Source organism: Colossoma macropomum, unplaced genomic scaffold (assembly GCF_904425465.1).
Source record: "Colossoma macropomum unplaced genomic scaffold, Colossoma_macropomum, whole genome shotgun sequence".
NCBI lineage: Eukaryota > Metazoa > Chordata > Actinopteri > Characiformes > Serrasalmidae > Colossoma > Colossoma macropomum.
The window spans coordinates 13,266,845-13,279,889 of NW_023494790.1; the positions used below are offsets into that span (position 1 = coordinate 13,266,845).

General features: G+C 40.1%; 1 protein-coding gene across 2 annotated transcripts in view; it reads left to right on the forward strand.

Annotated features, from left to right (window-relative positions):
* prkg1b (protein kinase cGMP-dependent 1b) overlaps positions 1 to 13,045 on the forward strand; it is a 165,958-nt gene extending 152,913 nt beyond the window's left edge. For both annotated transcript variants that reach the window (XM_036572204.1, XM_036572203.1), the window contains exons 10-18: positions 7,227 to 7,323; positions 8,484 to 8,623; positions 8,814 to 8,903; positions 9,014 to 9,155; positions 9,233 to 9,396; positions 9,515 to 9,637; positions 9,733 to 9,795; positions 10,276 to 10,342; positions 11,398 to 13,045. In XM_036572204.1, the coding sequence (XP_036428097.1) occupies positions 7,227 to 7,323; positions 8,484 to 8,623; positions 8,814 to 8,903; positions 9,014 to 9,155; positions 9,233 to 9,396; positions 9,515 to 9,637; positions 9,733 to 9,795; positions 10,276 to 10,342; positions 11,398 to 11,496 (985 nt within the window). In that variant the 3' untranslated portion in view covers positions 11,497 to 13,045. The remainder of the gene's footprint in view (positions 1 to 7,226; positions 7,324 to 8,483; positions 8,624 to 8,813; positions 8,904 to 9,013; positions 9,156 to 9,232; positions 9,397 to 9,514; positions 9,638 to 9,732; positions 9,796 to 10,275; positions 10,343 to 11,397) is intronic.

Sequence of the window (13,045 nt, forward strand, 5' to 3'; positions counted from 1 at the left end):
TGCTGAAAGCACAGACTGAAATAAATCCACTCCTCTTGTCTGGCCCTTCAGACTCTGAAGATTCAGCAATTCTTCAGTGATATTCATGTTATCATCCACACCTCTCACAAAGATTAGCATCTAGGCAGTATCACTCACATCGGTACTTTCATCACAAGCTGATGAAAAACAGTCAAGAGCATGACACCTCTCACTTGATTCTTGATGTCTGATGATATGTCCTCAATTCTCCGGGCTGTAGTGTTATGGGCAAGACTAATGGTCATAAAGTCCTGCTTCTTTTCAGGGCAAATGACCTCGACCACCTTAGTTAAGCACTCTTTCACGTAATTACCATCAGACAAAGGTTTTCCATGCTTAACGATTAGCATAGCCACCTCATAACTCGCTCTGGTCACATTCTCCTGCGCCCCTGTGCCCTGCAGAAAAGTTGCTGCTGTGAGATTCCAGCTTAAGTTTCCCTCTCATCTCCTGAATATGTACTGTAATGCCCATGCTTTGTTTCGTAATGTCTCTTAATATTAAATTCCTTCATTACCGCAGTAGTGTCCTGACAAATGAGACACACACATTTGCTGTGGCTCTCCAGGAAAAAATATTCTGATTTCCATCTCTCTTGAAATCATCATTTCTCACTGTCAACTTTGTGCTTTTTTGCTGTAGACTTCACTAAATGTACTTCTGTAATTTAATTTGGAGGTCCAGTCAGAGAAAATGGCTCTTAAGTTTAGCGAACTTTGATAACACAGTGGTACAACGTACTATAGATGTACATACTACTGCCGCCGCCAGGCGAAAGGAAAAATTGCAACGTGCCGGCGGGCCACTAATAATGTGTTCCTAAGAGTGATGCCGCAGACCAATTAAAATCTGTCCGCAGGCCGCATTTGACCCAAGGGCCGGACTTTGGACCAGGAGGCGTCCAGGGAGCATCTTGATCAGATGCCCGAACCACCTGAACTGGCTGCTCTCATGTGGAGGAGTAGCGGCTCTACTCTGAGCTCCTCCCGGATGACTGAGCTCCTCACCCGATCAAGTAGAGTGTAGCCCGCAACCATCGAAGAAAGCTCATTTCCGACGCTTGTGTCTGTGATCTCATTCTTTCGGTCATTACCCAAAGCTTATGACCATAAATGAGGGTAAACAGAGAGCTTTGCCTTATGGCTCATCTCCCTCTTCATCACTACAATCTGGTACAGTGACCGCATTACTGCTGCTGCCTGTCCCAGCCAGCGGCCAATCTCATGATCCCGTCACTCCCATCACTCATGAACAAGACCCTAAGATACTTACACTTAAAAGGATTAAACAGAAACAATGTACAGATAAACTTGTGTCAATATTGCTTTCTCTGAAGATATGTGCACATAAACATGCTGCAGATCTCTGGGCCTGGCAAAAAACATTGTTTTGCAAATGTTAATGCACAATTTCTTTATATTTGATTAACTTAAAAAGAATAAATAAATAAGCAGTTGTGGCATGTGCAAAGATTTCGACACCTGCTACGTCAGTACTTAGTTTCACAGTTTGCAAATGTGTTTTGTAACCAGCTAGGAGTGTTACTACATTCATAGGCCACCTTGCATGCACAGCACATTTAAGATCTACTCACAGATTTTCAGTGATTTTTAAGTCAGGGGACTGTGAGGACTATTCCAAATGCTTCATCTTGCATTTCTTGGTTCATGATGGATTTTAAGGTCCGTCTTGGATCACTGTCTTGTTGTAGAACCCAGCCTGTTTTCAGCTTCAGTTTCTTTGACTGACTGTGTCACATTTGCTTCCAGAATTTGCTGATATTTAGCGGAATCTATTCTTTCATCTACCCATGCAGTATTTCCTGTGTCACTGGCTGCCACACAGCCCCAAAACATAATAGATCCACCCCCATGCTTAACAGTTGGCAAGGGGTTCTTTTGATTGAATACTGCTTTTTTCTCCAAACAACAATTTATGGACAAAAAAATCTATTGCTTATCTAGATGCTATTTTGCATTCTTGTATGTGTATTTCTCTTTATATCTAGCACTGCCAGACACTGCTGAAATTTGGTAAATATTAAAAGCTATTTACACTATCAGTAGCAGCTGAGAAACTCCTGAGCCTTGAATTTTTTGCGAGAACCAGGCACCAAGACCCTCGTTGTGATGCCGGTGTAAGAGGAAACAGAAGTGTGGCTGGTGTCTATGATAGGCTAAAGGCTAACCTCAAGAGACCTGCTGTTCTGTCCTTTATTATGTCTCAAGTGAAACATTAGAAATCTTTGCCTTTTTGATTCATAAAAATATTAACAATATACTGAAAGTGTTTGCTGTCATGAAAAATCCAGTGTAATTGAGTGGTTTGAGTACTCTAAAGCTCTTCCAGAGGTCATAATGTGGCAGGTAAGTCCATCACTCTGTATGCTGGACTTGTTTACTGCTGTGTTAAAGTGTGCCTGGGGTGTGTGAACTCCCAGGGGTGGCAGCAGCCCAGGCAGGCTGCTACAGCAGTGGAAAATCACAGTCACTCGCGACACGACACCAGTCATCGGCACCTTTTCTCAGAACCCTCGCCTTGCATTTCAGCTGTCATCAACTCTCAAATGGCACCATGTGACGCTGGGCCTGGCTCTTCCCTCTTATGGATTTTAGAGCTTCCTCCTGCAAGCTGACACCTTTCAGGGGGCAAAGGCTGTAACCATGGCAATGTAAACAACCCAGTTCAGAGGCAATCATGGTAATGCTGATTGATATGAGGAATTATCATTGATATAAGGCTGTACAAATATTAATGTTGAAGCTGTTATGTAAATCGCAACTCTCGTGTTTAATACTATCCTTAATAGTAAGGAACACTGCTAGGAATTCTGTTATATATGTTATATACGTACATGCTGTGATATACGGTGTGTGCTATGATATACAGTAAGTTGCCTGGCAAGAAAAGGCGAGACAGCCTGTAGTATGGAGTTTGATCAAATTTGTTATAATTAGGGTTGCACCGATAACGTATCCATCACGATGCTGATACTGGCACTTATACATAGTATCCCCATCAGTAATGGGGATACCGATACCATGAAGCAATTTCTGACACGCACGCATGCTACAGAGCGATGCGTGCATGTGCACCAGTTGATACAACTTAACAGCACAGCGGTGGTGTAGGTTGGCAAGCAGCAGTAAAAATGATCATGGCAAAATCTGCAGTGCCGCTATTTTGTGGGAAGAAATGGTGGGCAATGGTAGTGGCTAATATGCTTGATGGAATTGTTCCTAAGGTATAAATTTCACTGGTATGCCACAAATAAGCACAGACAATGCAACCATTTGAGTAAAGAGCCACACTTAGTGTGTTTTGCACTGTTGTATATGGTATAACACACAACAGTGCAAAACACACTAACTGTAGGGATCAGTGATCATCTCTGGCTGTGTAGTCAGTTACAGTCTGAGTTAAGGACAGTCCAGGTTGTTTTTGAGAGAGCAAACAATAGAGAGATATGGAAGGAACCGCCTCCTTTAGCCTTGGTTTAGCCTTTTGCGTAGCAGCCCGTAAGCCTGCCTTGTGGCCAGATGCTGCCATCAAGTTAAGAAATCTGCTGAAACAGCTAGTACTGATTGTGTGACTGTAATATTTACTCCAGCAGAGACAAATGATCATAGATATTAGCACAAGTGTATGGATGCACATATGAGATCAATGATCTGAGAAATTAAGACGTGAAACAATATTTAGCACCGTTTTGCCAAGCCAGAGAGGTTACTGCATGCTTACACATTTGTGCCTCTGGTTTGTCTGTTTATTATTCAATTCTGTTTTTAACTATTTTGCACAATAGAAATATTTTACGTTTTCTTAAGTTGTTAAATATAGGTCTTATAAGTCTGTATATAGCTAATACTAACTGTAAGTATTAAATAAACATAAAAATAATTTATTTAATTTAACATCAATTCAATCTTGGTATGTTTTTTGTGACATAAAACACAGCATTTACCAAAATATTTAGTATTTAAAATTGTATAAACATATATATATATATATATATATATATATATATATATAAGGGGATTTTTATAAATATCTGGACTTAGTATTGGTATCTAAAGGGAAAAATGTGATATTGGAGCATCTCTAGATCTAGTAAAGTCTTTGAAAGTAGTACTTCCACTTTTGCAAAGTTAACAGTTTACAGTTACAATACCATTTTTATTGATTGAAAAATAATTCCACACTGCAGACAGCCCTGCAGGCAGCCCTGTTCACCCTAAGCACTAATTACCTTAGCCGTCACTTAGGCCCTCAGGTCATCAGCTGCTTGCCTGGATGTCAGTAGCTGCAGTTACCAGCAATTTTATTTGATACCAGATATGGCTCGGTATTGCAGCATCAATGTTTATCTTAACATTTGTTCTAAAAACTGCAGTGATAATGAATAAATTAATAAGGTTGGGGAGAATGATGATGACATGGCATTTTTGTATTATTACTAATTTTTGCATTATTATTATTATTTATTATTAATTTTTAAAGTAAGTTTTAAAAAGGAGTTGGGCAGCTGGTTAGAGCTCAGGGAGGCAGAAGAGTAAACTCTCTGCATTTTATTCAAAGAGGCAGTAGCAGTCTGTGAGGCAGCAATCAGTATTTGGGCGAAGTATTTGGGCAAGTATGAGAGAGTCTGTGGCTGTAAAATAATCAGTGAATAACAACTTAGTCACAGGTCACATACAGCACAGAGTAATCGTCCTTTTAGTATCTATCAGCACTACACCACGAAGGAGCTCTACAAAGACATACCCAAAAAGCTAATGCTAAGTCGAGTGCACAACTAAGAAGGTTCATACATGCCTAAAAACAGTTAGTAAAGGATACTCACTTTATTCATGCACGCAGCAGCAGAATGTGTGACGCACAGGACAGAACGGGCCAGAGTGAAACTGGACTCTTTTTTTCCTCCAACACGGCTTCTTATACAAATAATAAATCATGATTATAAGTGAACATGTTTACAGTGTGCTGGATGCAGTATAATGCTCTCAGACTTTCATTTGTGCATGTGTTTCATTTGTACGTGTAACAGTAAATATAAATACAAATATCAATAAGGCCATAATTGTATTCCAAAAAATTGCTGCATCAGTATTTTTAACACAACCCTAATACCAGATTGAGCATTTAAAGTGCAAGATCGGCCCAATATGTTTGGTGTGTCCCATCTTTATGCTTTTTGAATTGATTTTGCAGCTTGTGCTGCAATAAATGTTTGAACAGTTATGTGTTGTTTAATTCTGAAGCTGGAACTTTGAATTCCAAGTTTACTCATCGGTCATAGCCTGTAGGTGACCTGGCAAGAAGAAGCACAAGAAAGGCTTGAAACTGTCTTTAGTCGTCCTCAGAGGGCAAGTATGACCATACCTTTAGAGTATGACAGTGAAAGTGACAGGGAAACAAGCACCTGTCTAACCCAGAATCGACTTCTTTTGAGGACAGCGCATCACTCAGACTATGCTCCTACTGACCTGACAGGTTTTTTTTTAGCATACGTCAAGGTGTCAGTATCTGAATGCTGTCAGAAAGGCTGACAGAGAGTGCTGCCCTTTGCATGCGATGTGGTGTTTGTCCCACTCAAGCATGAAGCCATTCTGCTGATGTAGCATCTTTGCTGGGTCAGATAGCTGCTGGTGTCCTCTGAGGTGTTTTCCCTTCCCATAAATGACACATGAGATCCTTTACCGCCCTTGTTCCCTGTGCAATCAACTTTAAGTGTAGAGTCTCAGGACTTAAGGGAACACATAACCAAAAATTCAGAACTTGTCGCACTAGCTTTCATTTCTTATTAGCAACCTTATTACTTTCCCAGCCAGACAACATTACTACATCATTATAGAATCACAATTACGAAAATCTTACTCACATTAAGATGTCTGAGAGCCACTAACCTACTAACTGTATTCCAATTTAGTTATAGTTTACTTTGAACTTTAATCAAGTCTGAAATTTTGCTCCAAACCCAAATATGGCCCAATAACCTATCCAACCTGACCCACAGAAAGTTTTGAATCCACACTTGACTGTAGCCTGAAAGCTTGGCACAAACACCCCCGAAAGTCAGCTAACTAGAGAGTAGTGCTCGGATCTTGTCAGGTTCAGACAAATATGTCAGGCTCCATGTTGGTTACATAAAAGTGATCAGCTGAAGGACACTGCTTGAAGGACAATTGAGCTTTTACATTCTTGAGGCACATGACCAGGTTCATGTTCCGCAGAGAGCAGAGGAGTCAAAGTCAGCTATGTCGTCCTCCTCGGTGGAAAGTGAACTTTAAGGCAACAGTGGTGACTGATGCTAGGTGTTGGCAGAGGGGCAGATGTGTGAATGGCATGCTAACTGGGTGAACCTCAACCCATGTTCACAAGCTAAAAATACTGAAGGGATCATCAGGAAGGCAGTACTAGTGGAAGCTACTACTCGCAGGGGGACACACTTGGAGTGTGTTTTTCCACAGTGACTGTCCTGTAAGCACAAGGACTGGGCTGGTCTTAACATTCATCTGTTGTCCCAGCTTTCAGGGAACACTCTTTCTGCTGCTCATGCTGAATCTCTGACTTTGTTAGTTTCCTATCATCAAGAGATTTGTTAGAAATCTGTAGGAGGAAACTTTCTGCGCCTGCCTTTGCTTTGACTGTGGCTACTTTTACTTTTACGAAGAGAGAATGTCCACTTAGGTGGCTGTTGCATCATTTTAAGTTTGCTAGACCTTGAGCAGATCCAGAGATACTGAGTGATCAGAGGCTAAGCTTGATGCAGGAAGGCTCCGGGGACCTGGACAAATCTGTCTTTCTCCACACTCGGCTGACACTTGGCCACAACGCTCGAAATGTAAACTGGAAATGGCGCCTTAACTCTGCTTTTGAGAGGGGCCTGTCGCTAGCACTCTGTCGAACGTGCTCATAAACCAAGGAATCAGGGGTGTTTTGCCAGCCAGATTCTATAAGATCCTCATTACAATATTACTTGGCTTTTTGAGAGGGGTCCATTTGACTGTGCTGCATTATTTCTTTTGGTTCGACCAAGAAGAGGGGAAAATGCGTGAGCTGATTCCTGTCCCAGTGCGGGAGCAGAGAGAGAGGGGGCGAGTCAACAGCCTTCCTGTCTCCATTCCGGCTCCTTTCACATTCCCTGTTACATACACTGTACATACATCTAAGAAGTTCCCCTTTTTCCACTTCAAAAAATGCAGATACGAGGCGGAGAACGCCTTCTTCTCCAACCTGAAGCTGGTGGACTTCAACATCATCGACACCTTAGGTGTGGGAGGATTCGGACGAGTTGAGCTGGTAGGATGGCCAACATTTTGGGCAGCAATTTATATGCATGTCTTAATTCTTAATTCTTAATTCTTATTTATACCTCTGAATGCTTTCTGTTGTGATGTGCTCTGAACTCCTCTGGCATCTGCAGTACAACATTAATCAGCTGGGAATGTTTTTCAGTTCCACTGCTTTATACTTTCCTGCAACTTAAAATTCAATCTTGCAACCAAAAAAAATCTCTATTGGTAAACCATATATGTTATTCTGTGCTGTAGGAGTGGTCCGATCCTGTGTGGCATGCATGGCGCAGGGCTAGTACATAGGTCAGATGTAGGAATGTAGCAGCTCTATTCAGGGTAACTTTCCACTACTAGTATAAACCTATGTTAATAGCTATGTCATGTTACTGAAGGGCATTTGATCAAAATATCCTAAAGCATACTACCTTTCAAGACAATCAGTTTCTCCTAAGTATCTGAACAACATGAAACATTACAAGAAAAATAAAACTAATTTGCCTTATTTTGAGTGACTAAAATGGAGAAAATAAATCATAACAGATATGAAGCATCCAAATGTTGCACAGACAGTATGTATTCAGCATATTTATGTAGGAACAATACTATATTCTGTACATATTTTCTTTGTAAACCCACAGTATTTGGGAAAGCAGTGTTAGATCACTGCCACTAGATAAATGTACTAGATTGTAAGCTTCCCCTGTATCCCCTCATACACATGTATGAAATAGTAAGAGAGGTTGGCATAGAGAGGGAGACATGGAGCATGGTGCAATGCAGACCTGCAGATTTCATTTCATTCTGTGTCGTAAGGAAAAGCCCAGTTGTCAGGCCTAAAGTGGAATCCCCAAGTCCTGGGCCTATTTTAGGCCCTGCCGCACCACGGTAAAAACAAGTGGCCTTTAGCCAAGGCACATCATGTTAACCAGTGGTGCACTTCGTTTGCTCGATAGTTGGGGGATCAAATGACCCCTGACATGTAAGTGCTCCCTCTGATACGCAATGTGAGGAATCTCTCCATCAGTCTGTATTCAGCATGCCAGAGCCGTGAATAGACCATGACTCATATTCTATAATTATCATTGGCACCTACAAAAGTAAGATAGTTTGTTTGCACAGTGTTTATGCCTTCATTCCAATTCTTGTCTTTGGCTTTCCCCCCAGGTGCAGCTCAAAAGTGAAGAGACCAAAACGTTTGCCATGAAGATTCTGAAAAAGCGTCACATCGTAGACACACGGCAACAGGAGCACATCCGCTCTGAGAAACAGATTATGCAGGAGGCCCATTCAGACTTTATAGTGAGGTAGTTTCTCGTAATAAATATGCTTTGGTTACTAATAAGCTTAGGAAATGTAAAGGGAACAAGTTAGCATGATTTAGATAATGCTAAGTGGCCTCACTAGCTTTCTTTTATTATTAGTAAAGTTATCATTTTGAATGAATGATTCTTTTAATCACACATAATATGAATTTGTGTTTTTTATGTTCATTAGATTGTACAGGACATTCAAAGACAGCAAGTATCTGTATATGTTAATGGAAGCTTGCTTGGGAGGAGAGCTATGGACCATTCTTAGAGACAGGTAAAGTTACTACAACATGCAATAGAGATGTTATTTGAAAAAGTACTGCAAGAAAGATGTTATTTAAAATTAGTTGTTAGATTTTAATATTTCCCGATGTTCACCTACAGAGGATCTTTTGAAGACTCCACAACAAGGTTTTACACAGCCTGTGTGGTGGAAGCCTTCGCTTACTTGCATTCCAAAGGCATAATCTATCGGGATCTCAAGCCAGAAAACCTCATTCTAGATCACAGAGGCTATGCCAAGCTGGTGAGCTAGCATCTTTTAAACCCATTAATGATCTTAAATAGAAAAAGGATGGATATTATATGTTGGTTTCATTCCAGGTGGACTTTGGTTTTGCCAAAAAGATTGGATTTGGGAAGAAGACGTGGACTTTCTGTGGAACGCCGGAGTATGTAGCCCCAGAGATTATTCTCAACAAAGGCCATGACATCTCAGCAGACTACTGGTCATTGGGTATCCTCATGTACGAACTCCTGACTGGCAGGTAAAAATAGCCTCTTTATGTTGAGAATATTACATATTTTAAGAACTTTGGAAAAGAAAGAATTGTATTTACTTAACACATAAACAAGTAATTGAAGAAGTCTCTGCTTCTTTTGCAGCCCACCATTCTCAGGACCCGATCCAATGAAGACATACAATATAATTTTGAGAGGTATTGATATGATAGAATTTCCCAAGAAGATCACCAAAAATGCTGCCAATCTAATAAAGAAACTATGCAGGTTAGTCTTCCTGAAAGTATTGTGCAGCCTGTACGCTAGCCAGGTGGTGGAGCCAGTAATTGTCAGATCCTAAATTTTCATAATGTTTTATACAGGGACAATCCGTCTGAGAGACTGGGAAACTTGAAAAATGGGGTGAAAGACATCCAAAAGCACAAGTAAGTAGTGTGATGAATCATATTATACACTACAGAGATATATTTTAGAGGCCCGTATCATGAAAACCCAACTTTCTTTGCCAGAAAAGTTTGAGGTAGTATTTAAACATTGTTAAAGTTTCAAAAAAAAATTTACCATTCAGTCCCCAGTCATGCCAACACATTTATATGTGTCTGTCTATTCAGCCTACAGTAGTTTAGCCCCACTCATTTACACTGAAGTTATAAGGAGCATTTCAGGCAGGACTGCTTTTTGAATAAGACACAATATAGGACAGCTAGTCAGAACAAAGGTCATTTACGTTTATCAGTCTTCAAAGAACAGTAAGAACAGTCTTCTTAATACTAAGGGATAAAAACAGGTTGGAAAATGTTGATATTAAAATGAATTATGATAATTCTGCCATAAATGGACCACAGGAGAAAAATGATGTACTGCTGAGCTTGTATTATTCCTGACCTTTTCTCTCTGTACCACAGATGGTTTGAAGGCTTTAACTGGGAAGGGCTGCGCAAAGGAACTCTCACGCCACCGATTATCCCTGATGTGAGTTTTACGTTGTGTAGTTTGCAGATGGATGACAATAGTACAACAGTCACACAGTTAAAAACTTAAGTGTGATGGTTCAGCCAAAAATCAAATTCACACAATTTCCCTCTTACCTCAAATCATTTGATCAAACAAGACAGGTTTGTTGTCTGAAGTTTGCTTCTTTAGTTTTTCTCTGGAGCTACAAGGCTAATACAGTTCACAAGTACTAAAAGTTTACCTATTAGCTGTATTGGCTTAAGGTTTGAAGATGGCTGCTAATACAACTGTAGTAATGATGCTTCAAAATGAAAAACGAAAGAGAGAGTAGTTTTATATTATTTATATTTTATATTATTATATATTTTATAGTTTTATTTATGCTTTTGAATAAATGTAATGCTAACAGTGCTTCAGAGTCGATGACTGCCATGCTGGGAAAGTGAACTAGAGGACTGATTTAATTTTAAACAGCTTGCTAAATAATAATAAATATTAAAGTTGTTAAATTTTGAAAATAAGTTATGGTTTCCCAAAGGCATCTAAACCTGAATTCCAGAGCATCTCCAGTATAACAATGGAAAACATTTTAATTTGTGAAGCACATGGATTTCCTGTCCAGAAATCTGAATTTTCTCAGGGGGCAATATTAGCATGCAACTTGCTTTGGTGTTCGTCATTTAGAGCCCAGCGCAGGAGAGTAAAGGCAGCAAACAGCATTTTTAGTCACTGTTTCTCGTTTTCATTACCCTTCAAATAATTTATTAAGTCTTAGATTTTGACACTTCATAATAGACATGTTGAATCTTTTTGGATCTTTTCGGCCAGATTTTTCAGCCTCTTCTTTTTTGGCCGAAAACTGAAAGTGCCACTTTCAACCAAAATCAAACAAAAATGTTTGATGGCCAAGTATTTCGGGGTATACCTAGTTTTTTGTTATGCAACGTGCAGTACTTATTTTCTCTTTTTGTGATTTGAGGGGTTTAAGCTTCCATTACTTCTTCTAGTGCATTAATACATCTAGTGCAAGGCTAAAAAGCAAATCCCATACACTGTTTTCTTTCCTCCACCAGGTGTCATCGCCCACCGACACCAGTAATTTCGACAGTTTCCCTGAGGACAACGAGGATCCGCCGCCTGATGATAACTCGGGCTGGGACGCTGATTTCTAAACTCAGGCCACGTGAAGTGCCCTGATCAGCCCGTACTGATTGTGGACGTTCAGGACATGGCTGTGTTTGAGTGACTGCTGCTCGAGGAGGAAATAGGAACAGTCCAGCTCTGGGTCACCATGATGCCTTCCCCAATGCTGCTCCCCCTCCTGCAGCTACATTGGGATGTCCCAGCTCCCTGCAGCACTCCACAAGTACCATAACCGTCCAAGCTCTGTTCGCTCCTGTGTGCTTAGCCCTTGGCCTCAGACAGGCCTGGAAGCAGACTGTGATAGCTTCATCTCATATAGCATTATTTCTCTTCATTCATGGTGCCCTTACTCTTCTATTTCATTTGCCTTTCACTGATAGCACAAGCAGTGCTGTCAGCTAGTGCATAGATTGCACTTAAAGAAGGGAGTATTGGAGAAAACTTGTACTGGTACTGATAAAGTACCATGTTCTTTGGTTTAATCTGAGCTTTAATTTGCTAGCCACTATAATAATATATGATAATGCATATACATGATTATTACTTTTGAAATATACACTTTCCCATGCCACATCTGGTTATACACAGAGGTACTGTACATGATACATTTGCAAGGACTTAAGGTCCTTAAGTTAATGAAATGCCTTTCTTTTTTAATCCCTTTTAAGGCCTTTTATCTTTATTATTTTTGTTCACATATTTTTTTTCTCTTGCTTAAAATCACACTTATGTGTATTATTTGTTTTTAAATCACTTTAAACCACAGCAACAACACAAATGCACTGCATTCATTCATCCATTCTTTTGCATTATACCAAATCTGACTTAAGCAAGGCTCAGTGCCTACAGGTTTCATACCACCAGGGGGCAGGCTGTGACAAATCCAAGTGATCCTTAGTGTGCCAGTGTGAAAGACAGCAGTCAGAGCACATACAGACATATGAAGAATCAGCAAAGAACATCATCATGTACATGCTGTCATGCTGCTGTTTGATCCACCCTGTCATGAATGCCACACCATGCATTTTTCAGGCGTGACCTTTCAACCTTTCACACAAAGCAGGCCCACAGTCCACTCCATCCATCTAAACAGTGACTAGAAGACTGCCTCCTGAAGGCTGACGATAGCTTGAACAGAAACTACTGTGCTGGAAAACAAATTATGGATTTTTATTTATTGTAGGACCAGAGGTAAATATTTGTGTACATATTCAGTGCTAATATTTTGTGATACTCGTAGAAAAGAAAGAAAAGTTTATTGTCAGAGTAAACCCAGCTATATTATTTAATTTGTTTGGAATATGTTTTATCTGTATGGTATTTTGTAGAATTCGTCGATCTCTTTCGTCCCCTACTTCTCCAATAACTCCATGACAGAGATTGTGTGCTTGTCACAGTTTTTGGCATTAATGGAAGTGCCTTAACTCAATGGCATTCAACATCGATCCCATGTTTGTTTTGATGCTGCATGACTAGGTCAGACACCTCAAAAAAATGTAATCCTTACTCGTTTGTGGCTTTTTTAAGGTTCAGCGATTTATATGCCGTTTTCTTACAATAAAAGCATCGTTCGAAGCA